Source organism: Dipteris shenzhenensis, chromosome 12 (genome assembly GCF_047967505.1).
Source record: "Dipteris shenzhenensis isolate YYH24624 ecotype China chromosome 12, Dip_SZ_1.0, whole genome shotgun sequence".
Classification (NCBI taxonomy): domain Eukaryota; kingdom Viridiplantae; phylum Streptophyta; class Polypodiopsida; order Gleicheniales; family Dipteridaceae; genus Dipteris; species Dipteris shenzhenensis.
Genome location: NC_141607.1, coordinates 1,361,387 through 1,383,267, shown reverse-complemented (window position 1 = coordinate 1,383,267; position 21,881 = coordinate 1,361,387). Strand labels below are relative to the sequence as shown.

Genomic DNA, 21,881 nt, shown 5'->3' with positions numbered 1-21,881 from the left:
CTGGATCTGTCTAGATTCAAATATTCACTGATTGTTTTTTCCTTGAATGTCCTTATTCTGATGTGCACATGGTCTTAAGCCACAGAAAACTAGGTCTTGTTTACCACACAAAAGGCATTGCTTTTCTCCATATAACAACCCCTTTCCCACAGCTTGGAAGCAAATTTGACAGTCTAAGGAAAATCAATATTTGTACACTAGAACACTAGGGTGAAAATTATGTTTCCGTTTTCAGTACAGATGCCACCAACCAGCCCCTATCGGTGAGACTTGAAAAGCTTCCACAGGCCAAGTTTCAAAGAACCAGCACGTACACATCAATTAGCTAATAAAACTTACCCAAATTACTTGATGCATGCAGAGCGAAGAAAAAAGTATTGAGTGCACCATGTGTTCTATGTATTTATTGTATATGAATCAACAATCAGTCATCTCTTCAACCAGTAGTCATCACGAGAACACACTCCATGTTCAGGACGATGACTACTGGATATGACTGATTGTATGAATCATACAATCAGTTGTCTCTTCAACCAAGTAGTCATCGCAAGAACACATTCCATGTTCAAGAGGATGGAAAGGAACATCACCCCAAAAAAAGGTGAGTTCATTGGAGAAGTTTGGAGAAACTTGTGGCAGAATGGGAGTCAACCGAATGTTTCTTCAAGGTTTGGAGAAACATGTCATGTGTAAAGATGAGACTGAAAGCAATCACAAACTTCTCACGGCATTGGCATTTGTTTTCATGCTTCATCATTCGGCACTTAGCCTGCCTCTTCCATCAGCGGCTTGACGACCTTTACAGTGCTGCATGTGTCCCTTCAATCTGCGAATTGCGATGTTGATCCTTCTCCTACAACAAAATCATGGCATCATCATGTTCAGCTTGAGGGAGGAGCACATAAGTTTTCAAAGCTTCTGTTATATGTATCGATTCAACCCACCTGCCAGCAGAGGCAAAAATATTTGACAACATAATGTATGGTGCAGGATTTTTTGAATCCAGCTTAAAACAATGATCTGCAGCATACATTCCTCGATCTACATCACAATGAATTCTACAGGCACCAAGCAAGCATAGCCATGCCATAGCAGCTTTCTCCACAGGTATGTTGGTAATCAAGTCCTCTGCCTCATCCAAGTGTCCTGCACGACCAAGAAGATCAACCATGCATATATAATGATCTTCTGTAGGCTTAATGCAGTGGTCTCTATTCATAGAGACGAAGTGATGCTTGCCATCCTCAACTCGTCCAATATGACTGCAAGCAGTCAGAACACAGATAAATGTGATCTTGTCTGGCTTGATTCCTTCTTTCTGCATCCGATAAAAAAGACCCAATGCCTCCTGGCCATGCCCATTTTGGGCAAGCACAGCAATCATGGTTGTCCATGAAACAACATCCTGGTGGCATATCCCACAAAATACCCTTCTTGCATCATCCACACAGCCGCACTTGCCATAGAGATTGACAAGAGCATTGCCCACTAATGCATCTCCCTCACACCCTGCATCAATGATAATGGACGCATGGATCTCCTGCCCCTTTTGAAGGGCAGCAAGGCTTGCACATGCCTCAAGAGCACACACAAAAATGATGTTGTCGGGAGTCACCCCTTCAACCTGCATCCAGTGATAAAGATCTAACGACTCCTCCCCCTCTCCATATTTGGCAAATGCTGCAATCATGGCAGTCCAAGAAAAAGCATCACGATGAGGCATTCTGCAAAACACACTCCTTGCATCGAACAGACTACCACATTTCCCATACATATTGATGAGAGCATTCCCGACTTCGACATCTTGCTGAAATCCACCATAAACAATGGCAGCATGAAGGCCCTGCCCTTCTTCAAGGTCTACTAGGCTGGCACATGCATCAAGAGCACAAACAAAAGTAATCTTGTCAGGCTTGACACCATCAAGCTGCATCTGCTTGAAGAAATTGAGAGCCTCCTTCCCATTTCCATTTTGAACAAACCCTGCTATAACAGCAGTCCAGACAATAGCATCCCGATGAAGCATGCTGCTAAATATTCTCCTTACATCACACAGCCTTCCACAACTACTATACATGTCAATAAGTGCAGTCCCTATGACAACATCTCGCTCCAATCCTGCCTCAACGATAGCAGCATGGACCACCCAGCCCTCTTCTAACGATGCTATGCTGGTGCATGCTTCAAGAGCACTCAAAAAGGTGATTTTATCGGGTTTGATTCCTTGGAGCTGCATCTGCCAAAAGACATCTAGGGCCTCTTTGCCACGCTCATTCTGAGCAAATGCTCCAATAATTGCATTCCAAGACACGATGTCATGATGAGGCATTTTGTCAAACACACTTACTGCATCAATAAGACTCCTGCACTTGCCATACATGTTTATGAGGGTGTTCCCCACCACCACATCACGCTCATAGCCACTGTCAGAAATAGCGGCATGGATCTCCTGCCCCTCTTCTAAGACTGCAAGGTTGACACATGCCTCGAGAGTGCAGACAAAAGTAACCTTGTTTGGTGTAAACCCCTGAAGCTGCATCTGATAGAAGAGGTCAAGAGCCTCTTTTCCAAGCCCATTCTGTGCAAATATCCCAATCATGGCATTCCAACTGACAACATCCCGATGAGGCATTTCACAAAAAACACTACTTGCATTGCTCAGGCTCCCGCACTTGCCAAACATATTGATAAGGGCGGTCCCTATCACCACATCTTGCTCGTGACCATTATTAACAATGGCAGTGTGGATATCAAGGCCCTCTTCTAGAGCTAAAAGGCTCGTGCATGCATCAAGAGCGCATATGAAAGTAATTCTATTTGGCTTGAAGCCTTCAAGTTGCATTCTGCAAAAGATATCAAGAGCCTCCTTGCCACGCCCATTTTGAACATACACTGAGATCATGGCTGTCCATGAGACAACATCACGATGAGGCATTCTACCGAATATGCTGCTTGCACCTTCCAAACTCCCATTCTGACCGTAAGCTTTTATAAGTATATTCCATGAAAACAAATTGGGTTTACACATTCTGTCAAACACAGCTTGTGCATCTTTGACACTCCCGCAGTGTCCATACATTTCCAGAAGAGAATTCCCCATAAATGTGCTGCGATCGTATCCATATTTCCTAACGTGCGCATGAACACGTTGACCATCGGAGAGCGCCTTGGCTTTACTACAACGCTTCAAAAGGGACGTTAAGGTGCCAAAATCCGTTGTTTCGGCCAGCAGATGATCCAAGCCAAGCGCTCCGTTTCGGCTGGCAAGGGTACCGTGTTTGGCAGATATGTATGGCCGAGTCAAACATTTCCCAGTCTGTTCTGCGTCGTTCTTGGATGATTTTCGCGATTGTTTTCTGGCAGCTTTGAGGTGTCCAAATGTTATGGTTGAAGCAGGCGGATTGTGAAGTTTGGCACGATTTGTGGGCACCTGCGGTGTCCGGTTCCTCGAAGATGCCCAAAACCCACATTGGTTTCGGGCCATCCATGTTGTTAAGAGGTGCAGGCTGTGCGTGTCCACAGCTGAGCACGCCTAGCCCAACTGAATGCCTTCAGGCTTGCTAACCTATGATTCCACAATCATCAAAATTTTACTTTTAACTAGAGGATAAACTTTGGCTTGCAAATAAAACTCAAAGTGAAATCTCAAACCCCTTCAAAAAAAATTTATTATGTATATACTTCCACATATGTACACTTTAAAGAATCTGAATTAAGTGGTTAGTTGACCAAATACTATTGTAAATTTGCCTCAAGCCTCGACTTTCGCGCTTCTGATCTCTCGTGGGCTGTTCAACCATCTTCAAGTGACCATTGTTGAATTGACTGCCTACTACCTTTCTATTTGTCAAAGCTTCTAACATCCTAGTTGATCGTAGCTTTGGGTGGCAAAAAAAGCTCTTCTCCACTTCAAATGTTCGACGTATTACTTGGTGATTCAAAACCATACATGCACGAAGACAATTCACAGCTATCTGCAAGCACTTTCTCTTTTGAAACGGATGAAGCTTCAGCTTTTCCATGCGGTTCTAGTGCTTGTGAAACAAAACCACCGCTTCGATATAAGAAATGCCACCCCTATTTAGACTAGCTAGTAGATCTGCTTGTTCCATCAATTAAAAAACTCATTACGCATTGCCTTTGATGATCAACACCATAGAAAAAAGATGCCTCTACCTACTGCTAATTGATTTTTGTAATAATAGAAAAATGGGTTTGATGCCTTAAAGGGTAGGAAAACTTCAAAATAATATCATGGAATTCCAATTTTGTGTTAGGACTACGTTTGGAGGCCAACTTTGAAATTTTAGGCCTTCAAAACTGTTTAGCTAGGTCTTCAAATTTCAAGACTGTCATGTACTAAGTTTCATTGAGCTAAACTGTATGAGGGTCCCTCTATGAACCTCAAAATTTTATGGTTGTTGCATGGAAACCTCTTCTTATAAATATCCATTGAGAAAAGATGCCTTGACATCTATCTCAACATAGAAGTCTAGAATGCATGCTAGTAATGGTAGTAATCTGATTGTCTAATTCATACTGATCAATAGTGCAAAATTTTCATTGAAATCTATTCCTTTGTATTAAGAGTAACCTTTGCAACTAGCATTGTTTTTCATCTTATATTGTACCATATTCCTTGAGTTTGATTTTAACGAACCCATCTAAAACCAACAATACTTTTGCTTGAAGGTGGTTCCACAAGCTCCCATGACTTGTTGTTCATAATACATTCATATCTTCCTCCATTGCTTGAATCCCAATGTTTTGAGCTAGTTGCCTCTTTGGCTCTTTGACATTTGAAAAAAGATAGCATAGACATTGATGTCTTGGCTTGTCCTTGGAAAAGGCTTTTGCTTCTTCCACCGCTTGTCTAACCATCTAGGTTGAGGTTTCGACGTTCATGCAAACTAATCGACCTTTTTCTTCTAAGGAGAACTTTGTGTTTCTTCACTCAATTTCAATGTCTTAGATTGTTGCTGGCCTAGAGATACATCCAAACTTTCTTGTTCTTCATACATCTCCTTTGTACCATCACTTATTTGTTCAAGTGCATCATAAAATTCTTTGAGCTCTTTGTTTCAATAGTTTCTAGCTGTTGGATCATTTCTACGACATTTGATGTCTCTTGGTATTTCTTCAAAGGTGATAGCTTGATGGTATGGGCATATGCTACTGGACAAGATATTTGGAGTCCTTTTGGTAGGACATGCTTTCCATATACACATCCTCTGCAGAATTTTGGCTTATTGATCCTACACAAATTGTGAATCAGATTCTCCTTCTCCATGACCTAAAAGATTGGTAATCTAAGTGTTTGATCCTTAGATCACATAAATTTTCTTCTCTATCACCAATTATGCATGTCATTCTACCAAATTGCACCACTACTCAATCGTATAGTTTATTATCTCTCACACCATTTGCAATAATTCTAAACTAATTGAACATTATGCATTTCTTATTGTCAAACAATACCTTGTCAGTGATTGTTGATGTTAATATTAAATTATTGGCTAGTGTTGGTACATATATCACTCTCATATCACTTCACTATGATAAATCAATAAGATTTCCTTCTGTATCTCTAATGCTTTCAATGACTCCTTATTGTCATCAAGCAGATAGATATATGAGGGTTATGCAACAACTTGATTGCTTTGAACCAACCTTTTCTAGGTCTTTTTTGAATCCCATGTGCACAAATTCTCTTGAATCAATGTACAAAATGTCCAAATTAGACATGCCATCATGTCATTAGCATGGTTGTAGATGATTATTCTAGATGAGTTACCTCCACAATCAACTCATTTTGAATTTGACTATTGTTCACGGTTACTACCAAATAGCCTAAAGTGATCTACAACCACTTGTCTTAGGTTTCTCTCATTGAATTGAACCTTTGTGTTAGCAACATCTACATAGTGCTTTTTAATTTAAAGCCTTGTTGAATCCCTTTCGGATTTGGCCTACAATCTTTGGCAATGTCCCTTTTCTGGCTTCTTTTGTTTGGATTTCCCTTGTCATGTTGATTTGCATAATGTTGACTACCATGGCCTTGGGGATGATTATGCCCATGATTGTGTGACTATAAAACTTTTTGGGTTTGCTCATTGAGTTTTTTTCTTTAACATTAGGGGTCATGCTTTATTGCCTCCATCCCCCCTCCATCAAGTCCATTTCGCTTCTTCCTAAAACAAAAGTACATGAGTGTAATACTCTCTCTAGCAATTACTATGACCTTTATCTTCTCAAATGATATGGGTATGCTCATCAAGTTCTTCTCCACAAATTCATCTTTATCAATCATTTTATAATTTTGTCCCTAAGAGTATTTGTCTTTGTTAGATGTTTTATGTTAGGTTCAATTCTTTCATTCTCATTCTTGCCAATTATGCCCTCAATTTTAGCCTATTCACCAAGGTCCACAGATTTCATGACCATTTAGTTGACTTCACCTCGTAGATAGTTGCTAGTTTTTCTCATATGTCTTGTACAAGAGGCAGGTTCATTACCTATGCAAAGATTGTATCCTTCATAATGCAGGAAGAATATCTATGCCTTGTAATTCTCTTCATCATGAGGGAAATTTTGCTATAATAATCAGTGTTAAACAACTAGTTACTGCTCATTGTTAAGCTCAAGTGACCAAGCATTGAAGGGACCCAAGCATGATTAAATGAAAGCCAAATATATTACACATAGATAGCTTGCTCGATCCATAACTTATACATTGCTCCCTGTGCTCCATGGAGTTTGATAAACTTGGTGTCTAAACTAATGTACACATTCTAGCTTGAATATTAGACAAATTTACAACAAAATTGTCTTCTTGAATGAGATCCTTAAACCATTGCAAATGTTAATTATGCATGTGAAATGTGTATCCTAGACTAAAATAAGATATAATAATTCCAAAACATTAAAAGGCCATTGTGCACGTACATGCAAGCACAAGTGTTCATTCAAAAGCGCATTTACTCGATCGTTCTCACAACAACTAAAGGAGACAACTACTTGAAAACATTCAAAATGGTTAAGTTAGTGTGCAATGTTGCACTCCCATTGCACAAGAGTTGCACCTACACATTCAAGGGCATCCATAACTTTTTTTAGTTTTGTTTGCAACTAGAAAGATTTGAAAAATTGTTTCCACACACATATGGAGCTACTACAGGGTGGTCTTAGAAAATTGATCTTTGGTGATATTCAAAGCTTGATTCACCCTAAAATGAACATCATACGAAATTTCCAATTAAAGATGTGCAATTGTCTTTGAATAAATCAGCACTACTTTTCATTTTGCACTTTTTCCTTTGCCATGCATTTCCTTACAATGGGGCCTATACAACATGTTAAAGAAGTCTACCTTTCATAATCTATGGCATCAAACCCACTAGCATGCCATTTTCCTTTTGATTTTTCTAAGATTTTAGGCCTCATAGCATTGTATGGGGTCCATAGAATATGTCAACCCATAGGACATTATTTTTCATTGCACATTGCTTTCTTTTCCATGCAACTCCTTGCAATGAGACCCATTGAGCATGTCAAAGAAGTTTGCCTTTCATAATTTGTAGATCCAAACCTGCTAGCATGCGATTTTTCCACTTTATTTTTTATAGGATTTAACACCTCAGAGTGCTTGTTTGGGGGTCATTGCGAAGTCCAATTTGGTGATGTGTATGCTGAAGGAGGCAAACCATGACCATCTATTTTATCAAAGCTTCACACTTCTATGTTGGCTTTAAAATTTCATGTCTCATGCTCTGGAATTACAAATAGTACTGCTTCTTTTGTCCTTCTTCGCCTATTCCCTAGTCTCCACGCTCTGATTGCTTTCCCCTGCTAGCACACACTTCAATTCTGTAGTGCACTCCCCTCTGTGCTTTTGTGACTTGCCTTCCCCCTCTGCATGCTCCTATTACTTACCCCATGCCATGATGTGCACTTTGATTTGGATTTGGCACAACAATTGGGGAGGTTGTTTATTCAGAGGAATCTTCATCTCGAATGTGTGCTCTCTTCATAAGTTACCTGGTCTCTATTCTTAGTTTAGTTTATTTAAAACAAGGCATCTTATGGTAGAATATTATCGTACGCTATAGCTCATCATGGATTGCAAAAGAACCAATCATGCTACAAATAGGAAAGTTGAAAAACTCAATCAAGGTACAAGGAGGAGGTCAAATAGGAAGGATACAGATGGTACAATATCCAAATCAGCAATGGAAGACACATTTGCAGAGGAAGAAAAAATGCTAGGAAGATGCATTTTTATAGAGTAACAAGCCTCAAAGACAAAGATGCACACATTTGAGTGTTTCTTTCAGAGGAAAAGAACATGAGATGTGTTTTCAAGTGGGAGCATTCTAAGCAACACTATCAATTAATTAAAGTGACTACTAGGGTTATGTCTTCCTTACACTCGAGGATTCATCGAGGCAATTCTCTACCAATGCCTTGAGAGTTCCATGCCCTATGACTACACTCACTACTTGTTTTCCTTTGAAACAAAAACAAAATGTATTGGGCATATAACATCAAAGTTTTTGTCAATTAGAAGGAGCAATGTGACTCTAGCTAATGGAAGCAATGGAATCCAATGTGAGAAGCCTATGGGCATTCAAAGAACACACGAAAGGAAAGATAGACTAAGTGAGGAGTTCATTGCTATAGTGACATTGTTTTGGCACAATAATATGAGAGTTTCTCTGAACAAGAAGGACATTTGTGTGTGTGTGTGTGTGTGTGTGTGTGTGTGCGCATGTGTGTGTGTGTGTGTGCATGTGCGTGTGTGCGCGCACGCGCGCACGTGCGTGTGTGTGTGTGTGAGAGAGCTATGTACACTAGGGGTATCCCTGTAGCTCTCCTCGCCTCAATCCTCAACTGATGGGACAAAACCCGCATCTGTCCAATGGCAATCCTCAATGCATATGAGACTCCTCTGTCCTCAAGATATTGTGGCCTAATTATATATTCCTCCTCTGGTACTCTCATCTTGTGGGATCGACTCAAAAGCGAATCCATGCTGTACTAAAAGGGGGGAGTCTTTCCATATGGATACCATGTATTTTTCCCACCCTCTGCTAGTCGTCTGGATGACTCCAGGGCCAGCCTTGAACGTCTCCAATGAGGCGCAAGCCCCAGACTCTATGTATGAATGTCACTGTCTAAAAGATGGCATCAACCTGGAGAGGTGTCGTAGCAAACTCTGCCTATACTATCTTGTGTGGAACTGAGGGCTTACATCAATGGGTCATCCTGAAAATGGGTTCTGTGAAGAATGCTCCCAGATATGTGTAGGACTGCACTATCTCCACTGGCTCGCCATGATAGGTGAAGCTGAGTCGATGCACCATTGTTGTTGAGGTGTTGGAGACCATAACCTTGGTCTTCCCAACTTCCCAAGGTTACCTATATGTGAGTCAACAAGGTCACATGTACTTAGCCAATAAAGGCCTAATGACTGACTATGGGTCCTAACACAATTATATGTTGACGAAGTCTCTAACCTTTGGCTACTTAATAAGCACAACTTTTGTGTACTGTACACTTGGGGGAGTCACTCTATAAAAAATACATGCATTCTGGGGCCCAATTTAAATACCCGAACCTTACATAGGTATTTGCTTGATAGGCATAACTATTGTGTATTGTACTCTTGGGGGACTCACTCTGTAAAAACTCTACAAAACACATGTGTTCAAGGGCCCAATATAAATACCTTGATCTTACATAGGTATTTTTGTAAATTGAAAACCCCTTCTGGTGATTGTACATGCTATTTCACTTATTTCTTAGTGGACCCCTTGAGATGGGGCCACTCAATTTCCTACACAACTTATGTACAAATTCCTTCTTTGGATATATCCATTCAATACCATATGGCTGTGAGAGAGGAGAGCACACACAAAGGGATAGGAGACACCAAAAGTGGTGGAGCAAAAGCTACTCCAGCTTATTCCTCTATCATATATATATGAGTATACATGGGCACTGTACAAGTGGGTGGGCACACTGCCCTTTACCCCAACAACCTCCCACTTAAAGGCAGTGTGCCTTTAAGGGAGTATAGTACACATATAATACAATCAGCCATAGGCTGAAAAACAAGATGACCAGACCGTCATCCTATGCCCATCGGCACTTTACAATGTGCAGACATCAGGTTTGCAGGATAGAAAATGACAAGCTGTAGATGCCTGTCAACCAAGATCTCATGCCAGATCTCACTCGGAGAGTGAACTCTCACCACCACGTGCTCCTGTGCTAAGTCCATAGCACTCGAACTATCACTGTGCAGAGAAAATGTCTCTGTACCACCTGTGACCATAAGCACATAACCTACAATAGACCTCTGCTGGTCTACCCAACCTGCATCACCTGCATGCTACTCCTGGAAGCATAAGGACCTGATGTCCACAACCGCTTCCCTACTGCCAAAATCTACCATAATCATGCTACCAACTCCCACTGCAACGGAAGCAAGAACTGGAAGTGTAGCCCCAATGGCAAACATGTGAGAACCAAGTCTCAACACAGTCATGGATGCATGAAGTACTATGGCTGCCATATCAACCATAACTTGCTGCTCAACTGATCTGTGATCGTCAAACCTACTGTGTTTCAAGTATGGAGCCAATACAGGCAATGGAGTACCCAGTAACTTCCCCCTCTCCATACTGAAACAACCAAGGATCTGACAAACATCATCAAGACCATGCAGCTCCCACTGCAAAGCATCCCTGTCCATAAGGAACCATATGGCAGTAACCTCAGAAGGATAGCGACCTCCTGAATACTGAGACCATAACCTGTCTCACTGCGCATCACATCCTGAGCTCTCATAACGGTATCAAACCTATGAAGCCAAGCTCGAGGGGATTGCTTCTGGCCATGGAGGCACTTACGAAGTAAACATATCAATGATTCCTGCCCATGCGCAATATGACCCGAGTCAATAACTGCAGAAACCACATCTATCCTGGCATAACCAGCCAATGGATCATACCGGGCATCATTAGCCAAGGTATCCTCCTCACCATGCATAGCCTCATCCTCATCTGCAAGAGGCACTCCGCATCCTGGGAGTAAACTGTAACTGTCCATAGAAGATGCATCAACAATCTCCATAGGAGTATAAACCTGTGGAATACTAGAGACATCTGACCGTCTCTGACCAAAATCAAGAAGTAATCGTGGCTGTCCCAACTTTATAACCTGCTCACCGTGGGAAAAACCTCCCACTCCAAGGGATATGGGCTGTCCCTGCATAGAATTCGGAGGTATCAGTGCACTTACACCCTCGTGGAACACCACTCTCCTGCTATCCATAGTCCTGGGCTGGTCCAAACATAGTCACTATATCCAAGGAAGATACACCTCCTCGATCGGGAACCATGAGCATAAGCCTCGCAGCCAAACACACGTAAATGCTCATAACATGGTGCCTTGCCTGTCAAGAAGTCAAATGGCACTCTACCATTTAGAGATTTCCTGGGTGACCTGTTAAGCAAGTATGCAGCTGTCTTACATGCCTCAGCCCAATAGCATTCAGTAAGACCTGCATATCGTAGCATGCTACCAATCTTGTCCAATAGAATCCGATTTATGCCTTCTGCCAAGGCATCGTGAGCAGAAAGATGAGGAGTGGTCAACACCCTCCTGATACCAAGTGTATCACATAGATGCTGAAATCTAGAAGAGGTAAACTCTGCATCACCATCAGTCATCAAGCTCAATAGCTTCTTTCCTGATTGATTTTCAGCATTACCCAAGAAAACTAGCTGATGGCTGCTTACTAATCATAAGCATCTTATCCTGGACACCTAATACATGCAATGCATAAGAGAATCCAACCCGTGATCCCCTAGCCATAACCAGATTGCCTCTAGCAATCTTCCATGCATGATCACCCAAAGAGACATGATAACCTGCCTCAACCAACTGTCCAGTACTGATCTTGCTTGTAGCAAGTCCTGATATATGTCTAACCCTCTGTAGAACAAGAATAGAGCCACTAGGCATAACAAGGTGGATATCCCCATAACCATAGACATCCATAGAATGATCAATGCCCATCAAACCACTCTCCACAATGCATTCCTGATATGCACTGAACCATGACCTATGAGGGGTCATATGACATGAAGCACATGGATCTAACATCCAATCACCAAGAATGGGTACATCAGTGGCCAAGAAGGAGGTGTCAGACATAGACAAAAGAATGCCTTCATCACTGCTACTGTCAGTGGAAACCCTAGCATCCATGCCTTGAAGCTCAACATGCTTCTTCTCCTTCTTCCTGTCATTCTTAACCTTGCTCTTCTTCTTGCATTTTCTTAGCCATTTCCAGCAGTACTTTTTCATGTGGCCATACTTTCCACAATAGAAACATCTAACACAAGTCCGAGAGCTAGACTCGCTCTTAGAATTCCCCCTTGAACATGACCTGTTTCTATTGATCTACCTTTGGAGTGCATATCAAGGCTGTAATTCAGCCCATTAGTACATTTCAGCCCATCATGCTGTAACATAACACTATCATGGTCATACATTCGGCATATACGAGTATAGAACTCATATGCATGGCAATCTACACCCTGTACACCATCCTGTACCTACAAGTAGACTGACTTCGAGAGTGATGACTGAATGATAGAGCATGCTTGCTCATCCATGTCATCCCAATCACCCTGTTTAATGCTATTAGGCTTGACACCTTTGCATTGAATGGGCTTATGTTGCCTCTTTTGCACTAACACATCATAAATCTGCTCTTTCCAATATTGAAAGTTTGATCCATCCAACCTCTCAATATCAAAGAGGGCACTACCAGCTGTAAATGCCATATCTGTGGCACAATAGCTCACAACCAAAGAGCAGTATAGTGCAATAGGCAACCCAAATGACCAAAAATATAGTGTTGTCCAGACCAATCAGGTCTCCAAATAAATTGGCTGATCCAATGCTCAAAAGCACTCAGCCATAAAGAGGCATAAACAAGAATATATGCAGCCTAGTAACATGCCAATGCCTGGCAATCCAAGTAAGAAATGCACTGAACCAAATGAGCAATGCCTGCTCAACCAATGGCAATAGGAGCCCAGCTCAACTATCCATAAACATCAGTGCGGCATCCACCAATGCAAATCCATAATGCATCGAAATGGCATTTACTGCATCACCAATGCATCACCTCAAGCGCGCAATTGTTTGGCAACAAAATCAAGCATTCACCACTTGCCAAATGTGCCAAAGTGACTTGCCAAAATGCCAATAATGCCCTTGGACTGAAGTGAGATCCCAATCACTTTATATAATTTACTGTGAGTTCCCAATTCACTGTTGTGCAAGAGAAATCCCTACAACAATACCTCACAGCCACTTTGGGCAAAATAACACGTTGTCCCTGTATTTGAACAGCGATATCTTTTCACTGAAAGACCGGATGCCAATGCTGTAAACAGCAAAGTTGTAGCTGGTAGAAAGATCTACAACTTGTCAGTTGACCTCAAGAGCAAAATCCCTGTGGATTCTCAGATATTCTCACCTGAAAAACAGCTTCTTGCACATTGGTCACAAATAGACAGTAGACTGCAACTTTTTGTGACTGTTTTGTCATAAAAACAGCAACAGCAGCTTCCTTGTATGTTTGCTGCCCTTTACAGCACTCATCTGCTCCAGCAAAAAAAACAGCCCCAAAAAATGGTCAAAATACATCCAGCAGATCACCCCGTATGTCAACTGCAACACCAGCAAAATGGCAAGTACAATGCCCAACCAAATCAATGTAAAGTGACTATCAATGTCACTGAACTCAGCATCAAGACACCTCACAAATGTTACCAAGGCTGTATTTTCTGCTCAACCTTGAGACCTCTCACAGCATGTGAGGAATGATGCATCCAAAATGTGTCAATTGACAACCAAAATGGCATCCAAATGGCATGTACCACTATATCATTTGTGCATCCAAGTAAGCGACAATATCATGCATCCGTTGTACCCTTGTGACATCTGCAAAAAGAAAAATGGCATTGTACTTGTGCTGTCACTGTCTTTAAACAGAAATATCTTTTGATCCAAAAATTGGATCAACTTGCATCCAACAGCAAAGTTGTAGTGTTTTGAAAGATCTACAACTCTCTAGTTGAACACAGCAGCAGATTCTGCACAGGTGAAAAGATATACAGTCTGCAAAATGGCTGTCTGTACCACTGATCACGAACTGTCCCTATTTTGGACAGTAAATAACTCTGTACTGTAAACTCGGATGACCGAGCTGTCAACAGAGAAAACGTAGCCCTTCCAAAGTTCTCCGACTCCTCCGTTGGGCACCGAGCCTAAATCCTTATGGATTTGCAAATACTTGCTGTCGAAAATGGCATTCTGCTCACTTTTACTGTCTGAAATACTGTCAGATTTCCAGACTAAAAACAAAGAACTCACTCTTTTTCTCCAAAGTGGATGTTGTTGCTATCACTGGGCTGCTCTTCCTTTGCTCACGGGAAGGAGAAGGGTATGGAGAGAAAGAGACTCCTATCTACTCCATCTAAGAGCTCGCAGTGGCTCACGAGCCATCTGCAGTAGCTGCATCTACAAAGAGCTTCCCTACAGCCCTCTCCAAACAACGCTCTCCAATGAAGGCTCAGCCTCAAGAGTGCATCGCTCAAAGCTCCAGCCTTAGCAGCAGCAGCAAGCCTAAACGGTGCTTTTACGACCGAGCTCCAAGACACAAGCTGCCTCTAAGACTCATACGACAACTTCCAAAGATATCCACTCGTGAGTTGCGAAACACCAATGTCAACGATCTCCAGCAAGTATCTACGAAGCAATGCCTCCAACAAGCACACAACGGCCAGCCACTTGCTGCAAAGGATGCATCAACAGCCAACGATAGGCTCCCACGAGACAACGTCAAGACCAACGGACAGCGGTCTCCTTCCAACGCTAGGTTGCTAGAGCACTGGAGCGCTGGAAGATAACCCAAAGTGATTCTTGCAGCTGCATTGTAGAGCAAACAGATTTGGATGATGTCTACCCAAAATCTCTCTGTGAATGAGAGAATCAAGCTCTCCAAAGCTCCTAGTAGATCTCTCAAAGCAGTGCCCGTTCTCCTCTCACCGAGCTCCTCGTAGATCGAACGCCATGGGCTCTGATACCAGTTGTGAGAGAGGAGAGCACACACAAAGGGATAGGAGACACCAAAAGTGGTGGAGCAAAAGCTACTCCAGCTTATTCCTCTATCATATATATATGAGTATACATGGGCACTGTACAAGTGGGTGGGCATACTGCCCTTTACCCCAACAATGGCAAATGCCTTTCTTTGATACATCCATTCAATACTAAATGAAACAATAATTAAAATCCCTTGCATTGTAATGGAAAGGTGAGTGCTTCCTCTTAGTACATTGCCATCATCTTCTTGTCCACTTGAATGGACTATTGAGAGGGTAAATCCCTTCTAATTGCAGCTTGCTTGATAATATTGATAGCTCACTTTTCTCATCATGTCTTGTTTCTCTAGCAAATTACTAGCCAACCTATGCCTGCAATTAACTTTAGATGTGTGCATTGCTTATGAGCATGGACCCATTGATAGATAGTTTCACAATAACTTCTACAAATGGGTTCTCATCCCTTTTCAAGAACACATGCATACTTTTTGTTTTCCACTTGCATATACTAGGTACACAAGAAATGCTAATTTCCAATATTGCTTAAGACATTACATGTACTATGAACGGATGTGCTATATTACACATGAGAATGAGAAATTAACTCCAACATTTACGTTCCTTTCAATTGTTGTGCATAAATAACCCATAAAGAATTCCTGGACTAAATTATAGAGTTGTTGAAAAGGATGTTTATTTTGAGAGCCTGCTTTCTGTGTATCTCATGGAGAAGTCTTTTCCCTACCTTATGTATTTGCTCAAGTGTGGACTCCCAGTGCTATTAGCTAGGGACTGGAGGCGGTATCATATTCCCTTTCGACTCATTTGTGAGGCCGTCCCTAAAACTTCATTAACCCTCTAATTGACGGGTGCTCGAGTAAAAAAATCTACCTTAACCATATCTATTTATTTTTGCACCCTCCCCACACATATGGCCAACTACGAGGGACAGATCGATCATGGCATACATTGACAAGTTCTTCCCAACAGAATTGAACACATACAACCAGTTCACGTGTGCAAAACTAGCAACCAAGGCCGGATGAGTCTCGAGTGTATGGTGTTCACACCAATTGGCCTACACTCCTGATGTAGCCTAGTTTGTTGGTTGTCAAAGCCCTTGAGGCTTCTGATTGGTGTAGCTAAGGGTGACTAGCCCACTGAGGGGGCGGACACTCTTCCCTTATGGCCCCCAACTCACCAACCAATGCGTCTATTCAACCTTTGTCGGATGCAAGTCGCACGTCTAGTGGTGCCCTTAGGCTATTTACACACTAAGAGGCACCCATCGCTAGGGAACTACTTGAACCAATAGGGGCAGGCATCTCATTACAAATACACCACCCATAACCAAATATTCCAATCCTATGTGGACTTTACATCCTATCCTTGCAAAGTCCTTCCGTGTGGGCAGCCAAGCTTTGCTCCTGAATAATGGACACCCTTCAAATCCCAATCACCTATGTGTTTAGCATCTCACAAATTACAAAACTATTGTTGGGCGTTCATTGGGTGGTGTGTAAAGGGGGTGGCCAGAGGGCATCCTTCATGGGCCAGAGACAAATCTTTTGTGTGCGCAGTCCTGAACTAGATAGCGACCGGGTGGTGTGAACCGAGCCTAGAGGATGACTCCGGCTTAAAACATATAATGGGTATCGTGGCCTTCATGGGCGAGAGACAAATCTTTTGTGTCAGTGTCGAGGCTAGTTCCGAGAGTGGTGGTGTGTAAACCTGGCCAGCCTAAGGACGACTCTGAGTTAAAACGTATCATGGGGAGTGTAGGGAGAGGGAGGGGTGTATGAGGGCGTGCTTGAGAATCGGCGAGCACTCCCTTCCCTGCTTGTGGAAATGGAGAAGCAACTGTCAAGCTTGGTTCTGGGCTCGCTCGACAATCTTTCAAGACCAATTGCCCAATCTTGCAGCCTTTTCAGCTGCACGACCCTCCTTGGAACAACACCGTGTGCAGCAAAAAAACACGGCTCTTGTCTCCGCTGCAGAGCCACATCGTCTGCTTCTATTGCCTCAGGAACCCATCGCCTGCTCTTCTCTCTTACAGAGCTGTGGCAAAGCCAAGGCGCTGGTTGATGGCAGACTTGTGCATGCGCAAATGAACGAGTTTGGATACGATCGCTACACGTTTCTAGAGAACTGTCTCATCGAAATGTATGGCAACTGCGGGACCTTGAACGATGCTAGAGCCGTGTTTGATAAGATGCGTAACCCTAATCTGTACTCCTGGAATATCCTGATTAAATCTTATGGGCAGAATGGATTTCCAGACTGTGCAAGCAGCGTGTTTGGCGGCATGCCTTGTCGTAATGTTGTATCTTGGAATGCTATGATGGCAGCGTTTGCTCAAAATGGGCGTGCCAATGAGGCTCTGGATCTTTTTCGTCGAATGCCATACGAAAGAGTTAAGCCAAATAATATCACCTTTCTCACCTTTATCAATGCATGCGCTAGCCTTTCAGCCCTGGAAAAGGGGTTGGAGATTCATGCCGCCATTTATGACACGGGACACGAGCTAGACGTTGTAGTGGGAACTGCCCTTGTCAATATGTATGGTAAGTGCAAGAGTCTCTGTAATGCAAAGAGCGTGTTTACCAGAATGCCTTATCGAGATGTCATAAGTTGGACTGCCATGATTGCAGCGTTTTCCCAAAATGGACATGGAAAGGAGGCTCTAGATGTCTTTCGGCAGATGCAACTTGAAGGCATCAAGCCGAACATGATAACTTTTGTTTGTGTGCTTGATGCATGTGGCACCCTAGGACAGGGGCAGGAAATACATAATGCTATCGCCAGCATTGGATTTGAAGGAGATGTGGTGGTGGGAAATGCTCTCATTGATATGTATGGCAAATGTGGAGGTCTCTGGGATGCAAGGAATGTTTTCTTCAGAATGCCTCAGCGTGACGTTGTCTCTTGGACTGCTATGATAGCTGTATTCGCTCAAAATGGGCATGGCAACGAGGCTCTGGAACTTTTGCATGAGATGCAGACACAAGGCGTCTATCCAGACAGGGTCACTTTTGTTAGTGCTCTGGATGCATGTGTTACTCTTACAGCTCTTGAAAAGGGCCATCAAATCCACTCTACCCTTGTTGACGGTGGCTATGAACAAGACCTGACGGTGGCAAATGCCCTTGTTAGTATGTATGGCAAATGTGGCAGTGTGCATGACGCAATAAGTTTATTCAGCAGAATGCCTGAGCCTGATGTCGTTTCTTGGACTGCCATGATCGCAGCATATGCTCAAAATGGGCAGGACAAGGAGGCCTTACATCTCTTTCAGCAGATGCAGCTGGAAGGCATCGAACCAGATGAGATCACTTTCACATGCATTCTGACTGCATACAGTTGTACAGGGCGAGTTGATGATGGGCAGGTTTTATTTTTTTCTATGAACAGAGATTATGGCATAACGCACACTGAGGATCATTATGTGTGTATGATTGATCTTCTTGGTCGAGCAGGACACCTGGAGGAGGCAGAAGATTTGATCAGTAATTTACAGTTCGAAGTTCCTTTGGCATGGTTGTGTATGCTTGGTGCCTGCAGATTCCATGGTGATGTGAAACGTGGCATAAGAGCTGCAATTCGTTGTATGCAACTGGATCCAAAGAATGCTGCACCTTATGTAATATTGTCAAATTTGTATGCTTCAGCTGGAAAGTGGGATGACGCAGCCAAAGCAGAACTGGGCATGATGAATAGCTGTGTAAAAGAGCAGCTTGGGTGCACCTATGTTGAGGTGGAGAAGGTTTTTCATGAGTTGCATTTGGGAGACGAGTGGAGAGTTGCACAGGTTGGTGCTTCAACCCGAGGAGGCAGGATACATGGCTGAAATCCCAGGAGTGCTACAAAGGAAGAGGACGTAGGCATGCTCTGCTACCCCAGAGAGAGTCTGGTGGTTGCATTTGCTCTTTCTTTAAAGCTCAGGGCCTCTGCTCTACCAATAAGCATCCAGTATGCTGAGGTGCACATACCAAAGGGGCAGATTTACAGCAAAGTAGAAGAGCCATAGGAGGTGTACTGAAGGAGGAGCAGATTGGCTCATCCTTGAAGCTACTGAAGCCTACAGGAAGGTGCATGGTGGAGGAAGGGTCTACAGCAGGCAGGCAGCTTACAAGGCCATTTTGGGTGCCTAGTATGCTGCAGGTGTTGGTACAATCATTGGCAGGTTTTGTGTCTCTCTATATTCTTTTGGGTGTAGTTCTAAGTGTGCTTCTTCCAGATCTGAAGAGTTCTTTCATAACATGCATGCACACTGAGTGAGTGGGCCCGGTTGAGGCAGCACATGATATGTCCACCCCTCCCAGACAAGTCTCAGACCCAACAAATTGGTATTCCCATGGGCAGTAACTATGCTGCATTCTTAGCAAGTTCCTATCTTTTGACTTAATAAAACATTGGTATTCCCATGGGCACTAACTATGCTGCATTCTTAGCAAGCTCCTATCTTTTTACTTAGTTTAAGTTTCTACAACTATTGAATTTGTCTTCATAAAAATAGTCAGGTTAGCAGGTTCTTAGATGCCCTATTTGTTCCAGACTTTCCAAACTATAAAGATTTTATGTACAAAGATCTGTGGAGGAGTTTATCCTTGTGAAAGTGGCGAACTTGATTGTGGAGCAAGCAAAAGTTTTTTATAATTTCTTAGATCTTAGTAGTACTCAATCATTAGACATTGACCTTGACTATCATTAACTCAAACATGAAAGGTAGCAAAGAAACTCCACTATGTTCTACATTGTAGTTATGTTTTTTGTACGAGTCCCAACTCAATATATACGTATCAAGCTACTAATCTTGCCCAAAATCTAGGGCATGGGGGAACAAAGTCTATACGGGATAAGCATGAATCTCCTACAAAATCTTGAATATGCAAGGGGAACCTATGAAGATTTCAAGCCCCCATCTTACAAAGCATAACTCATATCATTTAAGAAAAATGTAAGATCCTAAGATTTTAGAATAATATGCAAGATTGGGCCATGGGTTTTGGGGAGTATTGGAGAAAATCTCCTCTATTCTAGTTATAGTTATGTTTTTGGGATTAGGGATTTGGGATTGGGGTATCCTTGAGCATATAATAAAGATTCAAACTAGGTAGGTTTAAAGTCCACTTTCCTTTTAGCCTTTGTGTATTAGTTTTGGATGTCATCTAGTCCTAGGTAGTGTTTTGCTTTGATATTAGCCCCCCCCAAACCAAGCACTGACTAACGTAGAATGACATTCCAAGCTAGCATAGACTAAGAAGCTATGAAGTAGATTGGATTCAAACCTCCCCATTTTAGATCTTGATTCTATGTAATCAAGGATCCTTAACATACCCAAGTCCGAAATTCCAAAAACACTACATATGACTAGATAACATTCCACGTTAGCACAAACTTAAAGACCAAAAGTAGACTGGCTTTAAATGTCCCCACTTTATATGTTGATTCTACAATCAAGGATCCTTAACATACCCAACTCCAAATTATCAAAAACACAAGAACTACCATAAGAATTTCTCACATTAACACAAACATTTCTAATATGGCTGAATATAAACTCCTAAGTCTAAGGAATATCGATTGATACTAAGACCTAAGAAAATACAAGAAATTTTGCCTGCTCTACAATTAAGGCCATAATTTCACGAGAATTAATTCCTCCATCAAAAGAACTTGGATCTTTGTACTTCAGATTTTTAAGTTGGAAGTTTTGTAACAAATAAGTCATCCATGAAGCTCATAACTTGCCTAAGTTTGAACAATAATCGACGTAGCTAGTGCCAATGGGAATAGCATTTTTTGTGTGCAATAATTATCTAAAGGAAACATTGACTAATAGTAGATAAGATAAATCTTCAATATCTACAGCCTTTGTGCACCTATTATTTTTTGAATCAAGGTCTTAATTTTTAGATTTAATGAAAATCAAAATGTAACAATGATTTATTAACTCTTAAAGTTTTGCATATATATTTCTCACACATGTAATTGAAGTTGCAAAACAACATTCACTATCTATGGCTATTTTAAACTCTCTCTTGTTGAGGAAATTGGAGAGAGGAGTGCACATGATATGTTCACTGTACACTAAACGTCTTTCATCACGCATTAGGGTTAGGGTTAGAGATTGTCCTTATTTCCTTAGAGTCCTCTATGGAATAGTGCAATTCATGCACCCCCTCTTTATTGGACTGCATAAGCAGAAGGTGCATGTACAAGACATGTTTTTGTGATTTCACTTGGTGCATATGCTAGCATCCAAGAGTGAAAGAAACCATTAATCAATGTAGAAAAAGAAAAATTTAAAAAAACCAACGTAGTATGTACTAGGCACAGTGATTGTGCAGTGGAAGCATTTACATTGAGTACATTTTGTACAACTTGCAATCACTTCCTCCTATTAAGTTGCAATGGGAAAAGACCAAGTTGACGTTGAGAAGGCCAAGTGCCTTGGTGAAGATATACTTGTGTCAGACAGTGAACTTGGTTGATCTCTTTCTTAGGACTTCCTCATGAATGAAGTGATAATGCACTTTAATGTCTTTGGCAAGTCTGGGTTCTTTGCCAGTTGGATGCTAATCATATATTATATAAATAGTGAACAATTGGGTTACTTCTTGCTTTGCCATGACAAAGTTGCAGAGCCAAGACTAAAGCTACATCCACTTCCTACCCAATTTTCATCAATGA

At 42.0% G+C, this 21,881-nt stretch overlaps 2 protein-coding genes across 2 annotated transcripts; one reads left to right on the top strand and one right to left on the bottom strand.

Moving 5' to 3' along the window:
- Positions 1 to 853: 853 nt before the first annotated feature.
- Positions 854 to 3,556, bottom strand: LOC147895659 (pentatricopeptide repeat-containing protein At2g13600-like). The gene has a single exon (XM_087382802.1). The coding sequence runs from the start codon at positions 3,482 to 3,484 to the stop codon at positions 854 to 856; it is 2,631 nt and encodes an 876-aa protein (XP_087238928.1). The 5' UTR covers positions 3,485 to 3,556.
- Positions 3,557 to 16,986: 13,430 nt separating this feature from the next.
- Positions 16,987 to 19,035, top strand: LOC147895658 (pentatricopeptide repeat-containing protein At2g13600-like). The gene has a single exon (XM_087382801.1). It carries the CDS (start codon positions 16,987 to 16,989, stop codon positions 19,033 to 19,035), a length of 2,049 nt encoding a protein of 682 aa, XP_087238927.1.
- Positions 19,036 to 21,881: the final 2,846 nt, after the last annotated feature.

What these genes read in the sequence shown, in the direction of transcription:
- LOC147895659 (XM_087382802.1), bottom strand. Translation starts at nt 3,484, where the DNA reads ATGGCCCGAAACCAATGTGGGTTTTGGGCATCTTCGAGGAACCGGACA.
- LOC147895658 (XM_087382801.1), top strand. Translation starts at nt 16,987, where the DNA reads ATGAGGGCGTGCTTGAGAATCGGCGAGCACTCCCTTCCCTGCTTGTGG.